The 18897-nt window shown below is 38.7% G+C and overlaps 1 protein-coding gene across 1 annotated transcript; it reads right to left on the bottom strand.

Moving 5' to 3' along the window:
• Window positions 1-13362: 13362 nt before the first annotated feature.
• On the bottom strand, window positions 13363-16213 carry LOC144059055 (immunoglobulin lambda-1 light chain-like). Its single transcript, XM_077577864.1, has 4 exons — window positions 16064-16213; window positions 15658-15983; window positions 15007-15040; window positions 13363-13818 (listed from the first exon to the last, which is right to left on the bottom strand). The coding sequence occupies exons 1-4, from the start codon at window positions 16101-16103 to the stop codon at window positions 13499-13501; spliced, it is 720 nt and encodes a 239-aa protein (XP_077433990.1). The 5' UTR covers window positions 16104-16213; the 3' UTR covers window positions 13363-13498.
• Between the last annotated feature and the right edge of the window lie 2684 nt (window positions 16214-18897).

The following is an 18897-nucleotide window of genomic DNA, read 5'->3' as shown; positions in this document are numbered from 1 at the left end:
GTCTTGAGGGTACTTAATGTGGATGTTGCCTGAGGAATTAAGCTGAGGCTGCACGCTGTGGTTTCTAGCATGACAATGCTAGTTTATGTTACATCTTATATTGAAATGATTTCATAGGTACTCATTAACCTCTGTGTGCAAGAAACAGGAATTCATTTTTTTAAACATATAAATTAGTTATTACACTGGCCAACTTTTTATTTTCATTTTCTGTTGCATTATATTTTTAACTGATTCGATACGATTTTTGGTTGCTGATTTCAAATTTGCCATCATTTTTTCCCCCCGTATGCTTTAGTTTTCATGCAGTCAGCACGTTTGATATTCTTATATTAGTGGTTTATGCAGATTGTTTTATGCAGATTTTTTAAAATGTTTATTTTCACCCAATACCAATTTAACTTTTGATCCCTTTCCATAGAATCATTGTCAACATTAGCTTATCATAGTTGACTGATTTTCACATATCGGATAACTTTGGCAACAGCACAGTAAATTCTGTAGCGTAAATTTGACAAAATTCAGAGTGTAACTAAATAGACTCAGTTTTAGAGAAATATTTACACTTGGAAGAGAGAAAAATAAAGAATTGAAAAAAAAAATACATAAATAAAAGTCACTCAAGGGCTGAGGAACGAACTCACGACCTTCAGCTTGCGAGACAACCGATCCACCACCTAAGACCACGCATCTCCTGCTGTGTGTAAGTATATCACTCATGTCACTAGAATCTTCCTAACTCCAAGAGACAATCGTTTTTGGTCTCTTGGAGATAAGCATACATTATGAGGGGCATAGCTCAGGTGGTAGTGTGGCAGTCTCCCAAGCTGAAGGTCGTGATTTTGTTCCTCAATCCTTGAGTGACTTTTACTTATTTATTTTCAATTCTTTATTTTACTCTCTTCAAAGTGTAAATATTAGCCTACTCTAAAACGGAGTCTATTTGGTTCTTATTAAAATAGAGTCAAATTTACTCTACAGAATTGAATGTGTACATTGTCCCTATATTTGGTCTCCTGTATCTGCAGTTGTCAAAAAGTTCTTATTGTTGTAATAATCAAAATTATTTGGGTACATATCGTACTTTTGAGCTCCTCTTTTAACTGCCAGCTATAACCTGCTTTGTTAAAAGTATTGCTTTGCAAAAAATTTGCATTGCATAAAATGAAATTTTGGTTTGAAAAAAAACAAACAACTAGAGGTTTAATACAGAAAAAAAAAAGCTCAAGTCAGATTTGGATTCACCACCCCAAAATTATGTTTTTTTTGTTGATCACTTTTATAGACACACAAAATCGTGATTGCAAATTCAAAGACTTTACCTTTTAGATGATTTGACACACATTAGAGCTAACAATCAGGTTAAATGCATTGTGAGAGTTCAACACATTTTCATGCACTCACCTGTAAATTCCTCCAACAGACAAAACAAATTATTCAAAATAAAGACTCCAAAACAAAGTCCTGCTGCATTGAAAATTTAACAAAAAAAGCAGGCATAAAAAGTATCCGGTTGACGTCTTAGTCCGGTTGATGTCTGCTGACTTGTAAAAGTCTGCGAAAAACAACAGAACACAAGAAGGGATGGAGCTCTGTGAGTGTGTTTGGATTAGTTTGACCCTCTGTTGGTCCTGAAGGCATCTGGATTTGGGATTAGCTTCTTTCCTCCTTCCTGGTCCCGTTTGGTGTGTTCAGACAGGAATGCTGCTCAACTTCTCCATCCCCTCCTACACCTACGCTCCTTTCCTTCACCTCCCCAAAACTCCCCCTTCCTTTCTCCACATCAGTCTGCTGGAAACATTAGGGTATTATTTTCAGTTGTTTTCCCTTTTTCTTTCTTACTCTTCCGTTTTGTTTCGTTTTTTGCCAACTTTTGCAATCTCAGACATTGTTTCTCACGAAAATATTTTCCCTTGCTTAAATTACAATTCACAGGGTTGATACTTGCTAAGCTCCCTGATCAAAATGAAATGAGACGACAGTCAAATACCTGTATTTAATTAGTAGTCATATACATTATCAAATAACAAAGGATGTTTTAATCACCTGTTTGCTTTGATCTAGTCGAGAAAGCAAAAAATCTTAAAATATTGCACACACTGCTGCAAAATCGAATGGCATCCAATATTTACCTGCGGCACTTCATTTCATTCAATGGACTCTTAGGCAGTAGCATTGTTAAAGCATCATATCACGTGATTGATGTTGTCCACACAGCATCTATTGGAGCTCGGTCATTCTTCTTCTGTGATCCCGTCTGTGGTTAGTAGTTTATAGTGATGTGATGTATAACTCCGCTGCATCATACTGAGACGTGTGACTACCGGTAACCCTCTTGTCAGCTCTTGTTTTTAATTACGCTGCGTAGTGTGCAGATTAGCTCTTCTACCAACTGCATAATCAGCGATGGATGCCTGGGTTTGGCTGATTGCATCTCATAAAACCCATAGCAAGGCTGCTGGCGTTGAATAAATGTGGGCGCGAATCATAGTGCTTGATCTTGTTAGTAACATTTGGAAACACTTATGTTGCTGACTTGTACATTTGTTGCCTGAGTCAAGATCAAAACAAATGTATCTAAATAGGCCTTTTGTAGCCAACTATTATTATTTTGAAGTGGGGAAACCAAAGGTGTATTCAGACCTGCACTGTTTAGTCCGCTTTAAATGGACCAGAGTTCGTTTCCCACGCTGACCCGGACCTTTTGTAACCTTGCTTCTGCAAGATAATTTCTCGCGGTATTTTTGAGTTCACAAACTCCGGAGAATACATCTTGTACCGAGCCCGTTGTTTTCCACTAGGGGTGTGAGTTGCCAAATACCTGGCGATTCGATCCATATCACGATTCATAGGTCACGATTCGATTTGATACCGTTGATAAGTTGATTTTTGCGATTTTTGTTTTACTCAAGTTTAGAAAATACTCATCAGTAAACTTGTACATGTACACAGTAAGATTTGTAAGAAAATATATTTATTTATCTGAAACTTCATTATTATAACTGTGAGCCACTGTATTTTATGTTTGAACAGCATTGAAATAAAATATTAAGGCTTAATGTAAATTAATATAACATTTGTCCATGCTTGACGTGTGAACCCTAAGTAAGTAATTTGTAATTTCCATTACAAAAATGATGTTTAAACATCGGCCACATATCGAATAGATTCGAGAATTGCGCGCTGTAATATCGCGATATATTGCCGAATTGATAAATTTTTTTAACACCCCTAATTTCCACCGAGATATCACAGAGCGACATTGTGTTTGGGGCGTGATGTGCAATTGTGACGAAATCAGGAAGCCAGCGTCGTCACCCGGGCAAACAAACAAACCTAACATGGACACGAAAGGGACACTGCAAATAATTCCGTTCTTGCAGAATTACTCATCTTTTTCTTGTTGAATGTTGAACAGCTAGAGGCGCTTCATGCATTTATAGCTAGGAAAGATGTTCGTATTTTTTTTCCTCCCCTTCGACGAGAACCGTGATTGGTCAAAACAAACGTGCACAAGATGCATCGTCCAATCAGCTCGAAGTATTGTACAGAATGTCCCGCCTTTGCCGAGCGACTCACCGTGGAGCAGTCCAAGATTGATATTGTGGAGAACTCCCTTGAGTGAATCACAATTATCAATCTAGCTATTGCCAGGTTAGACATTTTGTGCAGGTCTGAATACACACAAACGATTCCTGGTGTGGATCAAACAAGCGGACCAAAACCCACTTTTTGAGGTGTCTCGGTCCGCTTCCAAATGCACTCGGTGCGATTCGCTTCGCAGTTTGAATACAAATCACTGTCGATATCTTCCAACTGCAGGACAAATATGCCTTTTTGGGCTTAACAAGCCACTGTAGCTAAGCATCGCGGGGGGGAATATTGCCTGGTAGTGAATATTGTGCTAAATTCATTCATAAGAATCCGTATTGTGTTTAGCCACGTTACTGTCAGCAAGTTGTAGTCGGTCGAGGCACGCAGAGCGCAACGGCTGCTTTGGGTTACGCAATCGACGACGCTGTTCCAATACAGTATCAGAAACAGTGTCGCGAAACCTCCATTGAATGAGCTGCGCTTGACGCTCATAAATATCTTGCATTTAATAACGCCACAAATATGCAGAGCAGTAATGCAGCACGTTGGAATTTCATGTTTCCCTCTATTTCCAGGTTTCCTTATGTGTTCAGTCCTCGTCATTTTTGTCCAATGGGAGCACGGATCGATCACGCTGACTCGCAATATAGTCCACTTGCAAAAAGCACAGTGCAATATGAACCGCACCCAAAGACAAAAATAAAGTCCGCTTTTGGTCCGGACCAAACAAGCGGACTAAAGGACTTTTCTGGTGTGAATACGCCCCTAGTTTTCAAAGGATCATCACAGTTGTGTTTATGAAATTATTTCAGTTTTATACTGTAAGGTTTTAAACCTTATTCCATAATTTGGCTCAGCAAAATTTTCATACTCTAAAAAGCTCCAGAATGGTAAATAGACTCCTTTTAATATAGCGCTTTTAAATTATTACACCATATGGTGCATAAAGCGCTTTACAATTTAAGCCTCACATTCACCCATTCACACACACACATACACCAGTGGTTGGCTGAATGATTTTTTTTCTCTTAATTTTGAGTATAATTATTACAATGCTGTTATAGTAGCAAAGGATTTGTTGTTTTTAGTTTCAGATTTATTGAGAAAACAAGTTCAATTTAGGTAAAAAGTTTACAGTTGATATTAAAAGTGCAATGCAGCACAACTGCATAACCGCACTTTAATATAATGCACGCTCTTGTTCACTTACTAATTGGATGAAGCACATTCTTGAGAAATGAGATGCTTCCTTAGATGTATGCCAGATTTCCTGCATGATTTCATTTCGAATTTGTTTAATCCGCACGCCTATTAAACAGAAGACAACTGTACATCACTCAGCGCTATCTGTCCTCACCTGCCTTGTATACACGCACACACACGTATGTCAGTCATCAACTCATCATAATGATGACCATGGACGCTGCCAGTTTCCAAGCCTTGAACAAGACCTGGAATTCGTTTTGCCTAATACAAATAAATGTAAACTTAGAAATTCATGTGGGTGTGGTGTCACAGGTGTGGATAACAAGTGAGTGTGAGAATGTTTCAGATGTGCTGGGAAAAAAAGCTAATCCCTGGAATCAAGAGGAGGATTCCCTGCTTGGTAGTTTGCCAGTTTAGGTTCTGAATGTAGATACCAGAGTGCAGGGGTAGGCCTACATTTATTCTTATGTAATGAGCCTCTGGACACCACGTGCTGGACACAAGGAAGACTTAACAAAAAAGGAAAACAATTCTACCTTCGCCTGACTTGCGCACACTCATGGCCAACAACGAGGCACTCATAGTGTTCACACTAGTGGACTAGCCGAAGAGATGACACATTTTCGGGTTATAGGCATAGCTAGCTAGTTAACTACATGTCCCAGTTGCGCATCGGTTGCTGGACTGGCCATCTGGCATACAGGGCAGATGCCCGGTGGGCTGGTGGCTTTTGGGGCCGATTCAATGATTATTTTCCTCCATTTTACCTAGAGAGACGGGCCAACAATTTAGAAGGAGCAGCCCATTCGTCCATTTACAATATAGAGTCAACCAATAAACATCAGTAGTAGAGCTATGTGGTAGCCAAGGGCGGTCAGGAATCGGGTTGGGCCAAATGCCAGGGCCAATTATTTGTGCCAGTCCAGTCCTGGTTATGCTGGATAACCAAGCTCAAGCGTTAACAACTAGCGCATTTTCGTAGTTTTATGTAATTCTATTGTACAGCAATTGACTTGCGAATTGTCTTCCAGTGTACTGAATAATATACAGGTGAGTCATTTCAGATGATGAGATTCTGCATCCTGTTTTGACAAGTGTGGATTCTGAAGAAGTGTGTGTGCCTAAACATGGCATCCTATCCCGTCATCCATCTCCAAATATTTTTGTTTTGATAATGTACTGTATAGCAATATCATATGTTTATTGTGATCATGACTGCTGGAAGTTCAGTGTACAGTCATGTTATTCCATCTTAAACGGTTTATGTATGGGGACTTCCATCCCGGGGTCACAAGTCTATGTCTCTGGAGTGCTCACTTGAAAGTCTGTGAATTTACCCAGTCTTTTTGGTCCCTTATAAAAGCATCATCATCATTGTTCAACATGTATGTAAGTACTGCACAGGACTGATGCAAAAAATACTGATATGCAGAATGACAATAACAAAATCAGCTATTTAGAATGAGGAGGTAAGAAGAAAAATACTGTATGCTGTTAAGTGTTATAATAATAATAATTTTCCATTTATTTTTGGGTGTCAGAAATGTCCCGGAGAAAGACAAAAAAACATCTTATGTGTAATGTAATTATGAGTGTGAAAGCTTGTTTACGGTAAAACCGCCTCCACCGCTGGATTTGCAGTCCGGCATTTGTTGGATTTTTTTTTAAGGGTTATCAATTTTGTATTTTTTGGGTAGCTTTCACTGCAACCTAGATATCGGGGTTGGACTAAATGTGGGTGGAGTTAACACACGGGAGGCGATATCACTCGCTACCTTCCTCCTACGTGGCAACAGGCGACAATCGTGCATGTGAGATTTTGCGCTGGTTCACGTAAACGTGCACGTGGAGATCATATTTGTCATGTACTACTGTCAGTTCATATTGACTATTTAACCAAATGTGACAAAAAGTGTGTGTGTGTTTTATATATATATTCAGAACCACTTTTAATAGTCCTCCATTTTGTTTTTCACATTTGCGCTACTGTTTTTCATCACTTTCTCTTTTCCTTGCTCAGTTCACACTCTTGACCAGTCTCCTGTCCAGCTTTACAAGGTATTCCTCTTAGGGTAGTTGGATAGTGCAGCTCATTAATATCGTCTCTGCTGTGATTTGTTTGGCTGTCTGGCTTGCTGAGTTATTACTTTCCAAGCCATTTCCAAAAGTTATGTTTTGGGATTTATCAGCTCTTTTGGCGTATTGACTTGCTGACTGCTACTCTGACAGACCTGAGGGGAACTGACCGCCAAGCATACTGTACAGGAGAAAACAAATCTGAAATGTTAAAGGGAATTTGTTGTGACTCAACTCTAGACTAGCTGAAAGGAAGTCTAAGTTGTGGTGCAGGTGGTGATTTTTGTGAATTTGATCAAGGTGTGGGCAGACAGATTCTGTGCTTTGGGCGCGTGTGGTGGATGTCATCGTATTTCATTCATAAATATAACGACAGCATGCTTCAACCCTCTGAATCATTGTAGAAGTCAATTCATTGATGCATTCATTTTATAACGTACCATCTGTCTGTATCCAAATTAATGTTGATTTATTGGATAGTCTATTTACTCGTGTTATTCCGAACAAATAACATCCCGATACCATTATTTTAGACACTAATATAGGACTTAAGATGCAGCATCTTGTGTCTTGCTGGTGCATGACATTCACTGATGTGTGTGATGTGTTCACTGCTTGCCAAGCCCAGATATCCGATTGGCTCTTGAATGCTCTGAACCAATGGCAGGGCAGCTTTCTCATGTTGGAAAAAAGAAAAACCTAGGTATCGGTACAGTATCGACATCGGCCGATACTGCAAAACCGGGTACCGGAATCGGTATCGGGGCTAAAAAAAAAAACGTATTGGAACGACACTACTATTTACATGTACAATTATTAATTATTGCATGTATGTAAACTAATGAGCACAAGTGTACATGTACAAAAACTAAACAACACAAAAATACTATGAATCGTCATCAAAAGTCACATGCACATCTCTACTCATGTCCACGTCAACCTCTTCTGTCATTGCTACAGGGCTCCCTCTGCTTTTGTGAACTGTATTATAACAACATGATACAAAATCGATAGATGTGCATTTGCAGACAAGATGATTTAGACAAAGTGAGTAAGGCATTCATCAACAGATCGCTACATCTCAACTCTTTTATTTAGCGCATGTATTTTTTCCTGATTTAAAAAAAAACAAAAACAAAAAACCTTAGTAGTAAACGTGTGTCACGTGTCACCCACCGATACAGTCCAATAACTCCAGGGAGCATTGATCTTCCACTACACGTATTTTTTTGGACAGCCTGGGCAGAGTTCTACACACTCAATTGCTCACCAGGCATTCAATCCCACCCATGCAAAACCAGGTTGTCAAATTGGGATTAAAGCAACAAACACATCTGATGCATACAGAAGGCGAATGTAGTTTCCTGTGGTGATGTTTGTTCTTCAAGGTAGCACATATTGATCTTTCCTATGTGGCACCCATGATGACATGTGCTGCGATTTAACACGTGTCAAACTGCCGGTGATTTCATGGATGCGGAGGATTGCATGGCATATTCAGGCTATTGCTAGTGGAACATTCTGGACTGGACTGTTTGGACTGCAGGCTGATGGACCCATGAGGGATTTGTGGAATATTTCCATCTGGGAAAATAGTAATGATGATTGTATGGGTAAAGTGTCTTGTCAGTGGGGTGGTACCGCTTTTGTACTCAACATGTTTCTACTTGGGAACATATATTGTATGTTTCCTGTGACATGTACTAACAGTTAGGAGTATAATAGACTGCTTTGTCAACCATTTTGGACATAGACCACTATTAATTTGAGCAGTGCTATAACCATAAATAACAAGAATGTCACTTTCACGCTACCTTTCTGCCAAATTGAGACACCAGAGGTGTAACAGTAGGGTGACCGAGTGTCCTCTTTTGCACGGTCATGTTCACTTTTTTACATCCCGTGTCTAAGGAGGTTAGAAATTCACGAAAATTTCACGTTTTAATTTTCACCAATTAGCATGCGTTGCATTTGAGTGACAACAAATGGCAGGCGGAGTGCAACTGTGTTGTTATTGCGAGTAGTCACGGTGCGGGTTCGATCCCCTGAGTTATAATGCAACTTTGAACATCATTTAACAGTAAAGCTGGTGTTATTTACCATTCATCTACTTTTTATACAGAATTGTGGCTTCCTAGTTTTGTGTAAATCAGCACGATGCTGCTGGCTTTGTCAGTTAACTTTGTTATTGTTGCTCTGCTTTGAAAATGGCCTTTAAACATAAAACTTCCGCGAGGAGCTACTACCATAGCAGTAGACTCAAAGACTCAGGATTTAATATTCTGGACAATAAGAAGAGCACAAACATTTGGAACTAGAGACAATTTATATGGAACTTATTCCGTCTTTTGCTGAATCGTTTTGAGTTGTACATTGTGCCACTTTTACTTTTGTCAACCACATAATGCTGCAATAGTGTAATTGTATTATTGATTTGCTTTGAACAACGAAACTGGGAGTTGGTGTAAACTTAAAGGTGCACTTAACAAAACTCAAATTGGAAATTTCCCTTTCATTGAACTTCCTTCAAGCAAAAGTGATTGTGAATTGAAAACTGAAACAGCTGAGAACTAAATTCTTCAAAACTAAATAATAGGTTTAAAAGGAAATGGATTTATAAACAAAAAGTCACTTGATAAAAGAAGTAAATATTTTTTTTCTCTAGCTTGTATGTAAAAAAAATTTGGTCTGTCTTTGTATTGTTGTTAAATTTAACTAAAATAAGCCGGTAGTTCATACTCATTTCTTGGTCTGTGGTCATTTATTTGGTTTATATCATTTCCACTACTACAATAGCCGAACCTATCACTGTTCCATAGTAACTGTAATCACTCTAGAAGTGTTACCATTATATCAAGACATTTTAAAACAGTGGTGTCAAAGTCCGCTCCTCGCAGGCCTGATTCCTGCATGTTTTAGACTATAGAGGTTTCCCACGTTCAACACAGCTGATTCATATTTAAGCTAATCAAAAAGCTCTGCAGGAGCTTGATATTGATCCTGATCATTGATTCAGGTGTGTTGGAGCAGAGAAACCTCGAAAACATGCATGACTTAGGCCCTCGAGGACCGGAGTCTGACACGTGTTTTAAAAGATCCGATGAAGCAAAATGGGAGCAACGCCCACAACATGATCAGATTACTGACTTAAAAGGCATCTGATGATAGATTTGAATAGCATGTCAATGTCAACATGCTCTAATTGATGAGCTTAGACACACCAGCTCAGTAACTAGTGGTAGAGTGTCTGCGCTGAGATTAGGAGGTTATGGGTTCCATCCCCAGCTTGGTCATACCAAAGATTATAAAAATGGGGCCCATTTCCCTCCTTGCTTGACACTCAGCATTAAGGGTTGGAATTAGGTGTGTGTGGGGGGGGGGTTAGCTCACCAGATGATTCCTGAGTGCTGCTCACCGCTCCCTTAGGGGATGGGTCAAATGCGGAGAATGAATTTCGCCCCACTTAGGTGGACGGGACAATCAGTGGTACTACTTTACTGTATCCTCTGTAACATCAGGATAGGTAACCCATCCAATTCAAAGTAGCACTCCTATATAGCCACAGGCAGGAGGGAGAGCATACACGCATACAGAAATTCCGACATGAACAAGTCAAAACACATTCTGTAAAATTGAAAGTTAACATGGTGCTAGCCAGCCTATCACTTATATTGTGTTGAAAGGTTACAGCTTCAACTAGGAAGTAGACTTTAATCTTCCGTAGCCTTGAGTTGATGTTTGTGTAATGTGAGGTCAACATTAGATGAATCAACACTGGCTTTGTGCCATTGACTTGGGAAGGCTGCTTCTAAAACTGCATCATCAATGTTTCATACAGAATACTGTAGATATGAAGTCGTTTGTGGCGTTTCCATCTAATCGCAGTAAGAGTGAAAATAGAGTACAATGTAAAAAGTGTAATTGAAACAGAAATAAAGGCTTTGTGGAACTGTTATCTTGGCATCCATGTTAGATACATGTGCTAAGTCCTTAGAAAAAGGACACACTGTCTTCTAACTTCTTACATTTCATTTACTGCCTTTTACAATTTGAATGATCTGCTACTGTACTCAAAAGGTTTTGGATGCCCCCCACATTAAAAAATAAAACACTGCAGAGACATGCTGTCATATGCAAGTGATTTATACACTAATCCTTTTATAATCCCAACAAGAAAAGAGTCACACTGAAATCCATGACTGGCACTTTGCTTTTTGTCACAGGAAAAAATATTTTTATGACTGTCAAGTGCAAACATATGAGTCACAATACATGTTATTATCCCACTTGGCAGTTATATTGGATCCTGATATTATGGGTGTTTCATTGCTTTCACTTAATTATCATGACACCCAGACAGTGCAGTTCATGCGATTGAAAGAGAAGTGGTGTCCAAACTTTAAAATCAAACTCAATCCAAAAAGGTGAATATATGAATGTAAATATGCAAATGTGTCTGTGTTGAATATGTGCCTGATAGTTCATCAGTCCCGTGTAAGGCAGCCCTCGTCTAAGATGAACGTTGATTTGTTATTGTAGATCTACACCATCGCTGGGATTGTATTGCATACAATATATGTATTTCACTTGCACACTTTTCTTTTTATTACTCTAGTTACATTTATAATGTAATTTTTGTGTTCAAAGATGCTAATACGCATCTCAAACGTTGATCATTTTTAAAATCTGAGTTCCCACGTGTCCTCGGAAAAAAAAAAGATTGACCAATTTTCCAGTCATTGAAAACACCTGGAAAATGAGCGGGAAGTCAAATGTCCTGGAAAGCTTGCATTGTCCTGGAAAATATGTTTTCCTCCCTCTGCTTCTCTCTGCCTTGTGGATGAACACAAATGGGTTAAACAGACATGTAGGCCTATGTTTGTTTTCAGCTTCCTTCAATGAGCAAGATAGAGCCGGAGTGCTTTGCTGGTTTATTACTGCGCCACTTGAACGCCAGCAACCAATCCAATTTCATATTCCTCTTAGGACAGTTCTGCCGCCCAGTGTTTCCATATTACTTTGTTGCTTGATTTAGCGATTTTTCAGACCCAAATAAGGGTTGATTTTCTCCAAAGAAGTGCCAAAACTGGCGACTTTCAGTTCATGAGTGTTGCTGTAGCGCTGTATATCAAATGTGAGGTTTTTCTCCCTCTCTCGGTGTCCTCTGTTGAGTGATAAAAATGTTGTGGGCGGGCCTTCACTTTTGGCTGTGCGCTCTGATAGGAATTGACCGGTTAAATAATAACAAATGAAGAAATGTTCAGCTCGTGTTCAGTCTGGCCGCACTACATTGCCTATGATTCTTAGACTTAAAAGCAGGAAGTAGTTCTATTTCCGTTATGACACAAACGTGAACGTCGACGTAAATAGGACGGCATTTCATTTTTAATTGGTTTGTTACATGAATTGCCATGACAACTGTGCGATTTCACATGCATTACAGTGGTTCCTTGAGTTAAGCGTTTGATTCATTCCATGTCTACACTGGTTGCTCAAAACTTATCTCAAATCATTTTCCTCATTAAAATAAAATCCATTCCAGACTCTCCTCCCCCAAAAACTGCAATGCATTTGTAATCAATGAATGATGTATTACTTGCTATAATATGCTTTTTACTTAAAAAAAAAATATATATATATATATTCAGCCGTAAAATAATTATTAGAATTAAACCTTTTTTTGTCACACTTTATCATTCACGTCAATGCAAGTGTGCACGTCATTCTGGTGTTCACGCCTTGGCCACCTGGGGGCAGTATAAGACAGACAGAAATATAAATTGAAAAAAGCGACGTCACAACTCCTCAGCAGTAATATCAGTCATTCTTTAGAGAGAACAAAGAATATACGCCTGTGTGTTATATTCTCTGTATACTGTATGTGTTGCAGCACCATTTGTGTTAAAAAAAAACCAGATGCTTAAAGGTTTATAGTTCACTTATATTTTAGGAATAGTGTTAAAAGACTAAAAAACTAAATTAAAAACTAAAAAAAAACAGGCAAAGGTTAATTTAAATTTTTTGAAGAAAATTTAAAATTCTTACAAACTGCTACTTGTTGTGAACTGAGTCACTGCCACCACACAGCACTCATATCTCAAGTTGGCACTCACAAGTAAAAACAAAAATATGGCCGAATGACTCATACCTCTGAAAACTTGTAAGTTGGGTCACTCTTATCTCAAGGTGCTCATGAAAAAAATGCCCTATTTTTCAACATTTGCAACAGTAAATAATAAAATAATTAAATAGCCATTAAATGACAAATATATTTGTTATCAAATATTTTGACGGTTTAGCCTTCAAGTCTTTTTACAAGCGCATGACACCCAAAACACATAGAAATGATTTTATTGTTGCTGCATTATGTCCAATCAGAAGGCTCGTCAATTTAGGTGACTGAACATACACAAAACAACACTTCGGATATGCGACAGCAAGGGGGGAAAAAATAGTGCTTCAATCTGAATGTAATTACCAATACAAAAACTTTGGATGATGTTTTTATTGAAGAATTCTAATACATGCTAGCAAGTACGAAGCAGAAAGAAAAACTAAACATTCCCTCCAAATATGCAAACATTGCTCTGGTCTGATCAGCACACAACTCCATGCTGACCATCTAGGTCACACACTTGGACTTGTTGATGGTGTTTTCAGCAAACTTGGAGCCCAAAGACACTTTGCAGGTGTAAGCGACGTCCGTGTTCCAGTCGGACGTATCCACGGTCAAATAGCTGCTGATTTTGTAAGTGCGGTCCGCTTGTCGCACCGCCAGGCCGGTCACGACGTCGCCGCTCACTGGAAGGCCGCGAGCCAGCCACGTGACGTCTGCATATGGCGACGACTGACTAGCCACGCAGACCAGGATGGCGTTTTTGGACTGGAGCTCGTCGCTGGCCGGGGGAAAGACTGTCACCACGGGGGCAGGGAGCTCAGAGCCTGGAGGGTTGAGATCCATTTTCTTGTGTTAGCTTTGCAACTCAAGGCCTAAAGTTCGAATGTGCAGAGAAGCCCTCCACACATATAAAATACTGTACATCATGCACTGAACATTCATCAAAATATATTGTACATTTTAAATTAAGAATAACACAACATGTATTATTTACTACAACAAACATGCCATCCAACAAAAATGACTCAGCCACATATTGTTCCATATTGAACGGTATCAAAAAAAGTTATTAACTTATGCTTAATTTTGGTTGACATTGGAATATTTTGCAGGAGTGTCAAAGTGCAAGACTCATACTGAGAAGTGTTTCTCATAATTTTACCCATAAAACTATACATTTAAAAACGTAAAAAAATATATGTTTCATATATAATAAATATGTTCATGTGAAAGTAACTAAATGTATGTATATATATATATATATATATGTATATGTATGTATATATATATATATATATATATATATATATATATATATATATAATGCACATAGCAAATGTAACCAGACTAACATGATTGTATTCATATAAAAAAAAAGTTTAAAATATAAAATGAAAGAGATCAATAAATATGTTATTAAAGTAAGTAGTTAAAATGTTATTATGAATAGTGGAGGTAACCTCACTATTATTTTCTAGTCATTGTAGAAATATATTGTAAAATAAGATTATTGTTTATAGAAAACATTGTCATAGTAAAAAAAGTAAACTTAACATAGTCTCACGTGGAAAGACATCACTGACGAATACTTGAATAAATAGTGACCGGCCAAACCTAAACTAAAAGCTATAATTAAATAAAAAAGAAATAAAGAAAAAAACAATAGCTACTTGGTCAAATACATTTAACAGAATAAAATATATTCAAAGAAAACACACAAAAATGAAAATTGACATTTAAAAAAATAATGATAATAATCCAGACATTATTGTATATTGTCTATCAAGAGAAAATATATTGACTTTTAAATAAATTTAAGTTAAGATTAAAAAAAAAAACTATGCTTGAAAGAAAGACATGGTGGCCATCACTAGCCAAAACTGAAATAAATAGTAAATGTGCAAACCTAAAATAAAAGATGAAATTAAAAACTGAACAATACTTGGTAAAATATATTCAACTTGAAATTTGTACTTTAGTAGGTTTTGAAACTGGATGATCAAAGGACTTACTTGTCACAAACAGCTTGGTTCCTCCTCCGAATACCACAGTGATTCCGTTTGAGTTCACAGCCGTACAAAAACTGATGAATCGGATGACTCTTCCACAACCTTCACTTCGGGCCTCTTCATGACATTTGTTTTTAATCCCAAATACTTCGGGTGTGGCAATATTCACTCCTGTTTCTCTTACCTCTACTTTGGTGTTGGTGGAAGTCAACATATCAGCCAAGTTGTCACCCTGATGGAAACGTCCATTTCATGGAGCGTCTTGAATACGAATGTTGGCCATGTAGAAACAATAACGCTGCTAACGTTGAGGTCACATGGTCCATGTGATTAGAATTTCCATGGCCAATATATTTTCTCCACCTGGATCAGATATGGAATAAGTCCATGCAGCTTTTATTGACTAAACTATTTGAAAGGTCTATTTTCATTCCAATGGAAGCATCCATCCATCCATCTTGGACCATATCCCAGCTGACTTTTGGTAATTGAAGTGGAGAACACTGTGGACTGCAGACCTTGTAGCCAGCTGAAGACCAACAGGCCCATAACCAGCATTCCTTCCAGTGTAAACGTCCAACATGTGGCGCAGACTCGACACAAAGCAGAAGTAAGAATGGGCACTTTCTGTCACCCACTAAATCACTGTGATACAGCTTCGCTAGCAGAGCTGTCCCATGTGCTACAGTAATACTCAGCAGAATCTCCTGCTTCTGCCCGTTTAATGATTAACTGGTAATTGGTAGTTGAGGATGTTTTAGCATCAAAACGACTTGAGGAGAATCCTGTTCCAAAGCTAGGCCCGGAGTTCGAACGGTGATGATACAGAATAAACTGAGGAGCGTCTCCGGGAATATGTTTATAAAAAGAAACCACATAGCCATCATCCCTCTGAATGTCGCAGTTGAAAACAACTTGTTGTCCTGCAGCAACTGTCATCACCGCCGGAGTCTGGGTCAACACCTTGGCTGCGTCACCATCTGTCAAAAGAAGAAAAGAATCAACAACAACCTGACTTGAAAATGTTGACACGGAGGAGAAATGCCCGAGATGGTCTCACAAGTCAGAGCGCTGATGAGAAGGAAAATGGTCCCCAACATGGTGTCTGTTAGCGGTGGTGAAACGTCAGGCGAGCGAGTCAATGAAGCAGTTAGAAGGAGTCTGCAGCTTTTAAAAGCGCCAAAGAGGAAGTAGTTGGGAGCTTTACACGTCAGTCATCATTCAACCAGTGGCAGGCTGTGCATTTGGTATGTGGGGATTTACTTAACCTTATCCACCTCTTACCACCATTATTACATCACAATGATAGAAACCACAAATAATATACAAAAACACAATATAACAGCATGCAAATGTGCCAGCAGTTTACAAGGAGTATTTAAAATGGCAAAAACATTCAACTCACTCAAGACATTGATTCTGATTTGTTCAAGAAAAGAGTCCCACTGTCAATTTCGGTCACATTTCCTGTAAAGGGAAATCAAATCAAATTTAGTTGTAAAGCACATTTAATCTAATTTGATCGATGTCGGACGATAAAGAATTGTGAAGGTACGGCATTTAAACTGTTTGTTATCATTTTTTTCGTCTTTATTTTTTGTCCGCGACCAAAACAGCGGCCAGTGATGCACTTTGGCATTTAAGTCGGCCCACCCCCACTATGAGCAACTTGAGCTGCCTAGTCATGTTTTTGGGTCACGTTGGGTCAACAATCACATTTTGCCCCACTATTTAGCTTGTTATGCTTATTTTAGAATAATAGACTAATTTTAAAGCCTCCTAACATGATTGTAGATTGAGTGCCATTGTTGTCTTAGTACATGTAGGCAGTACTTCTAACTACACTAGTGGTATTTGATTGACAGTAAACAGTTGAGTGAGGTGTGGATTCAGCATATTTTATGGACACGCCCACACATTTTGAGGGTAGAGACAATGGTTTGATTTTGCACCATTTCAAGTCCTCATTTTATTTTTTATTTTTTATTTTTTTTAATCATTCAAATTTGGCAGAATTTTTAACAACACACGTCTCTGTGCTGTGTCAAATTCACAAGACTTTTTTTCCCCCTTTACAGTTACCAGAAATGGTGAGGCCATGAGAAATATGCAAACAACAATCATATTGATTATTTCTAATTGATTATTAAGACTATTGATTGCAAATTGCACATCTAAAAGCGATTTTTCGGACTATCCAGCAAAGGGCAGTTGAGGTAGGTGAGGAACACGTTGCTCATCAACTCACAATTTTTTAACCAAAGTTATTCAAACCTGCAACAATAATATGACATGAGATCAGCGTGATTTGACAGAAGTGAAACTTGATTTGCATGGAGCCAAAGACGAGGGGAAAAGGGCCTGCAGGTGCATCCTGGGACGGCAGAGAGTGGATGCTTCGTTAGCCGAGCGCGGAGAGTCGGTTTCTGTTGCGTCTCTCATCTTATTGCAAAACTTTCATCTGATTGAAATCCACTCAACCCATTTTCTTTTTTAACATCTCATCGTAAATACAGAATTGATCATAACTATCACATAATGCACTCAATGCAAAGTCACATTTACTTCCAGTTTAGTATAATTCTTAAAACTTAATTCTTAAATATTCTTTAAAAAAAGTCATTTTGCAGTGTTTGTTTTTATTATAATGAATCATTCAATAGTTTACAATAGAAGTTAGATACAGTATATTACAGTATAGAAGAGTTAAAATCATAACCGCAAGATACAGTCATATTAATATTAGCAGTGAAAAGAGCACCCGAGGCTGTTTGGTGCTCATTTTGGATACACTACAATAATAAAAACAATGGAATTTTCTGTCTTACAAAAATACATGAAATTGATATTTAACACAATTGAAGTTAGCATGTTGACTTGGCCCACGACAACGGTTTCTGTTTTCAAGTTTTCACAAATGATGCAACTCTACTTCAGTCCCATCGACCGCTTCGCTCTCCTAACTATGCAAAATAAATACAAATGCGCAATGACACACTTGAAACTGGTGCACCTGCGCACCACTTATGTGCACCTCTGATTAGGCATATTGTACAATTGCAGCTGCAAGAATGTAAATGTAAATTAACAGCTCTTTCTTGTTTCAGAGTAGTCAGGAGACCAGGTGGAAAGGGAGCAAAGCTAGAAGTTTAGGAGCAGGGTTCAATTTCCTCTACCATGGTGTAGATAGGAAGAAAAATGATGAGTAGGAGTTATCGTGAAGGAGGAGTTTGTTCGGAACGTCCTGGGGGTAATTAGAGTGTCAGATAGAGTGATGAGCCTGAAGCTAGGAATCGAAGGTGTGATGATCAACGTTCTTAGTGGGTATGCGCCACAGGTAGGACGTGAGCTGGAGGAGAAGGAAAACTTTTGGTTGGACTTTGATGAAGTGATGCAGAGCATCCCTCGAAGTGAGAGAGTTGTCATTGGTGCAGACTTCAATTGACACGTTGGCGCAGGAATCAGAGGAGATAAGGAGGTGATAGGCACGTTTGGTATCCAGGAGAGGAACGCAGAAGGACAGATGGTGGTTGACTTTGCAAAAAGAATGGAAATGGCTGTTGTGAATACTTTCTTCCAGAAGAGGCAGGAACATAGGGTGACCTACAAGAGTGGAGGTAGGAGTACACAGGTAGACTACATCTTGTGTAGACGGTGTAATTTGAAGGTAGCATAGGAAGGTAGTGTGTAGGATGACTATGGTGGTGAGGAAGACAAAGACGGCAAAGGCAGAGCAGAGGACGAAATGGTGGAAGAGTTGAGACAGTCTCTGGATGGTCAGGAAGTTCTTCCAGATGACTGGACAACTACAGCAAATGTGACCAGGGAGCCAGGTAGGACAGTCCTTGGTGTGTCATCCGGAAGGAAAGGAGATAATGAGACTTGGTGGTGGAA

This window comes from Vanacampus margaritifer, chromosome 10 (assembly GCF_051991255.1).
Source record: "Vanacampus margaritifer isolate UIUO_Vmar chromosome 10, RoL_Vmar_1.0, whole genome shotgun sequence".
Lineage (NCBI taxonomy): Eukaryota > Metazoa > Chordata > Actinopteri > Syngnathiformes > Syngnathidae > Vanacampus > Vanacampus margaritifer.
The sequence above is the reverse complement of the archived record's forward strand: the minus strand, read 5'-3'. Positions and strand labels throughout refer to the sequence as shown.

What these genes read in the sequence shown, in the direction of transcription:
- LOC144059055 (XM_077577864.1), bottom strand. Translation starts at nt 16,103, where the DNA reads ATGTTGGGGACCATTTTCCTTCTCATCAGCGCTCTGACTT. An exon ending in TCTCATCAGCGCTCTGACTT is followed by an intron (nt 15,984 to 16,063) that starts GTGAGACCATCT and finishes TTCTTTTGACAG; the next exon opens with ATGGTGACGCAGCCAAGGTG. An exon ending in ACAGCTCTGCTAGCGAAGCT is followed by an intron (nt 15,041 to 15,657) that starts GTATCACAGTGA and finishes GGAATCACTGTG; the next exon opens with GTATTCGGAGGAGGAACCAA.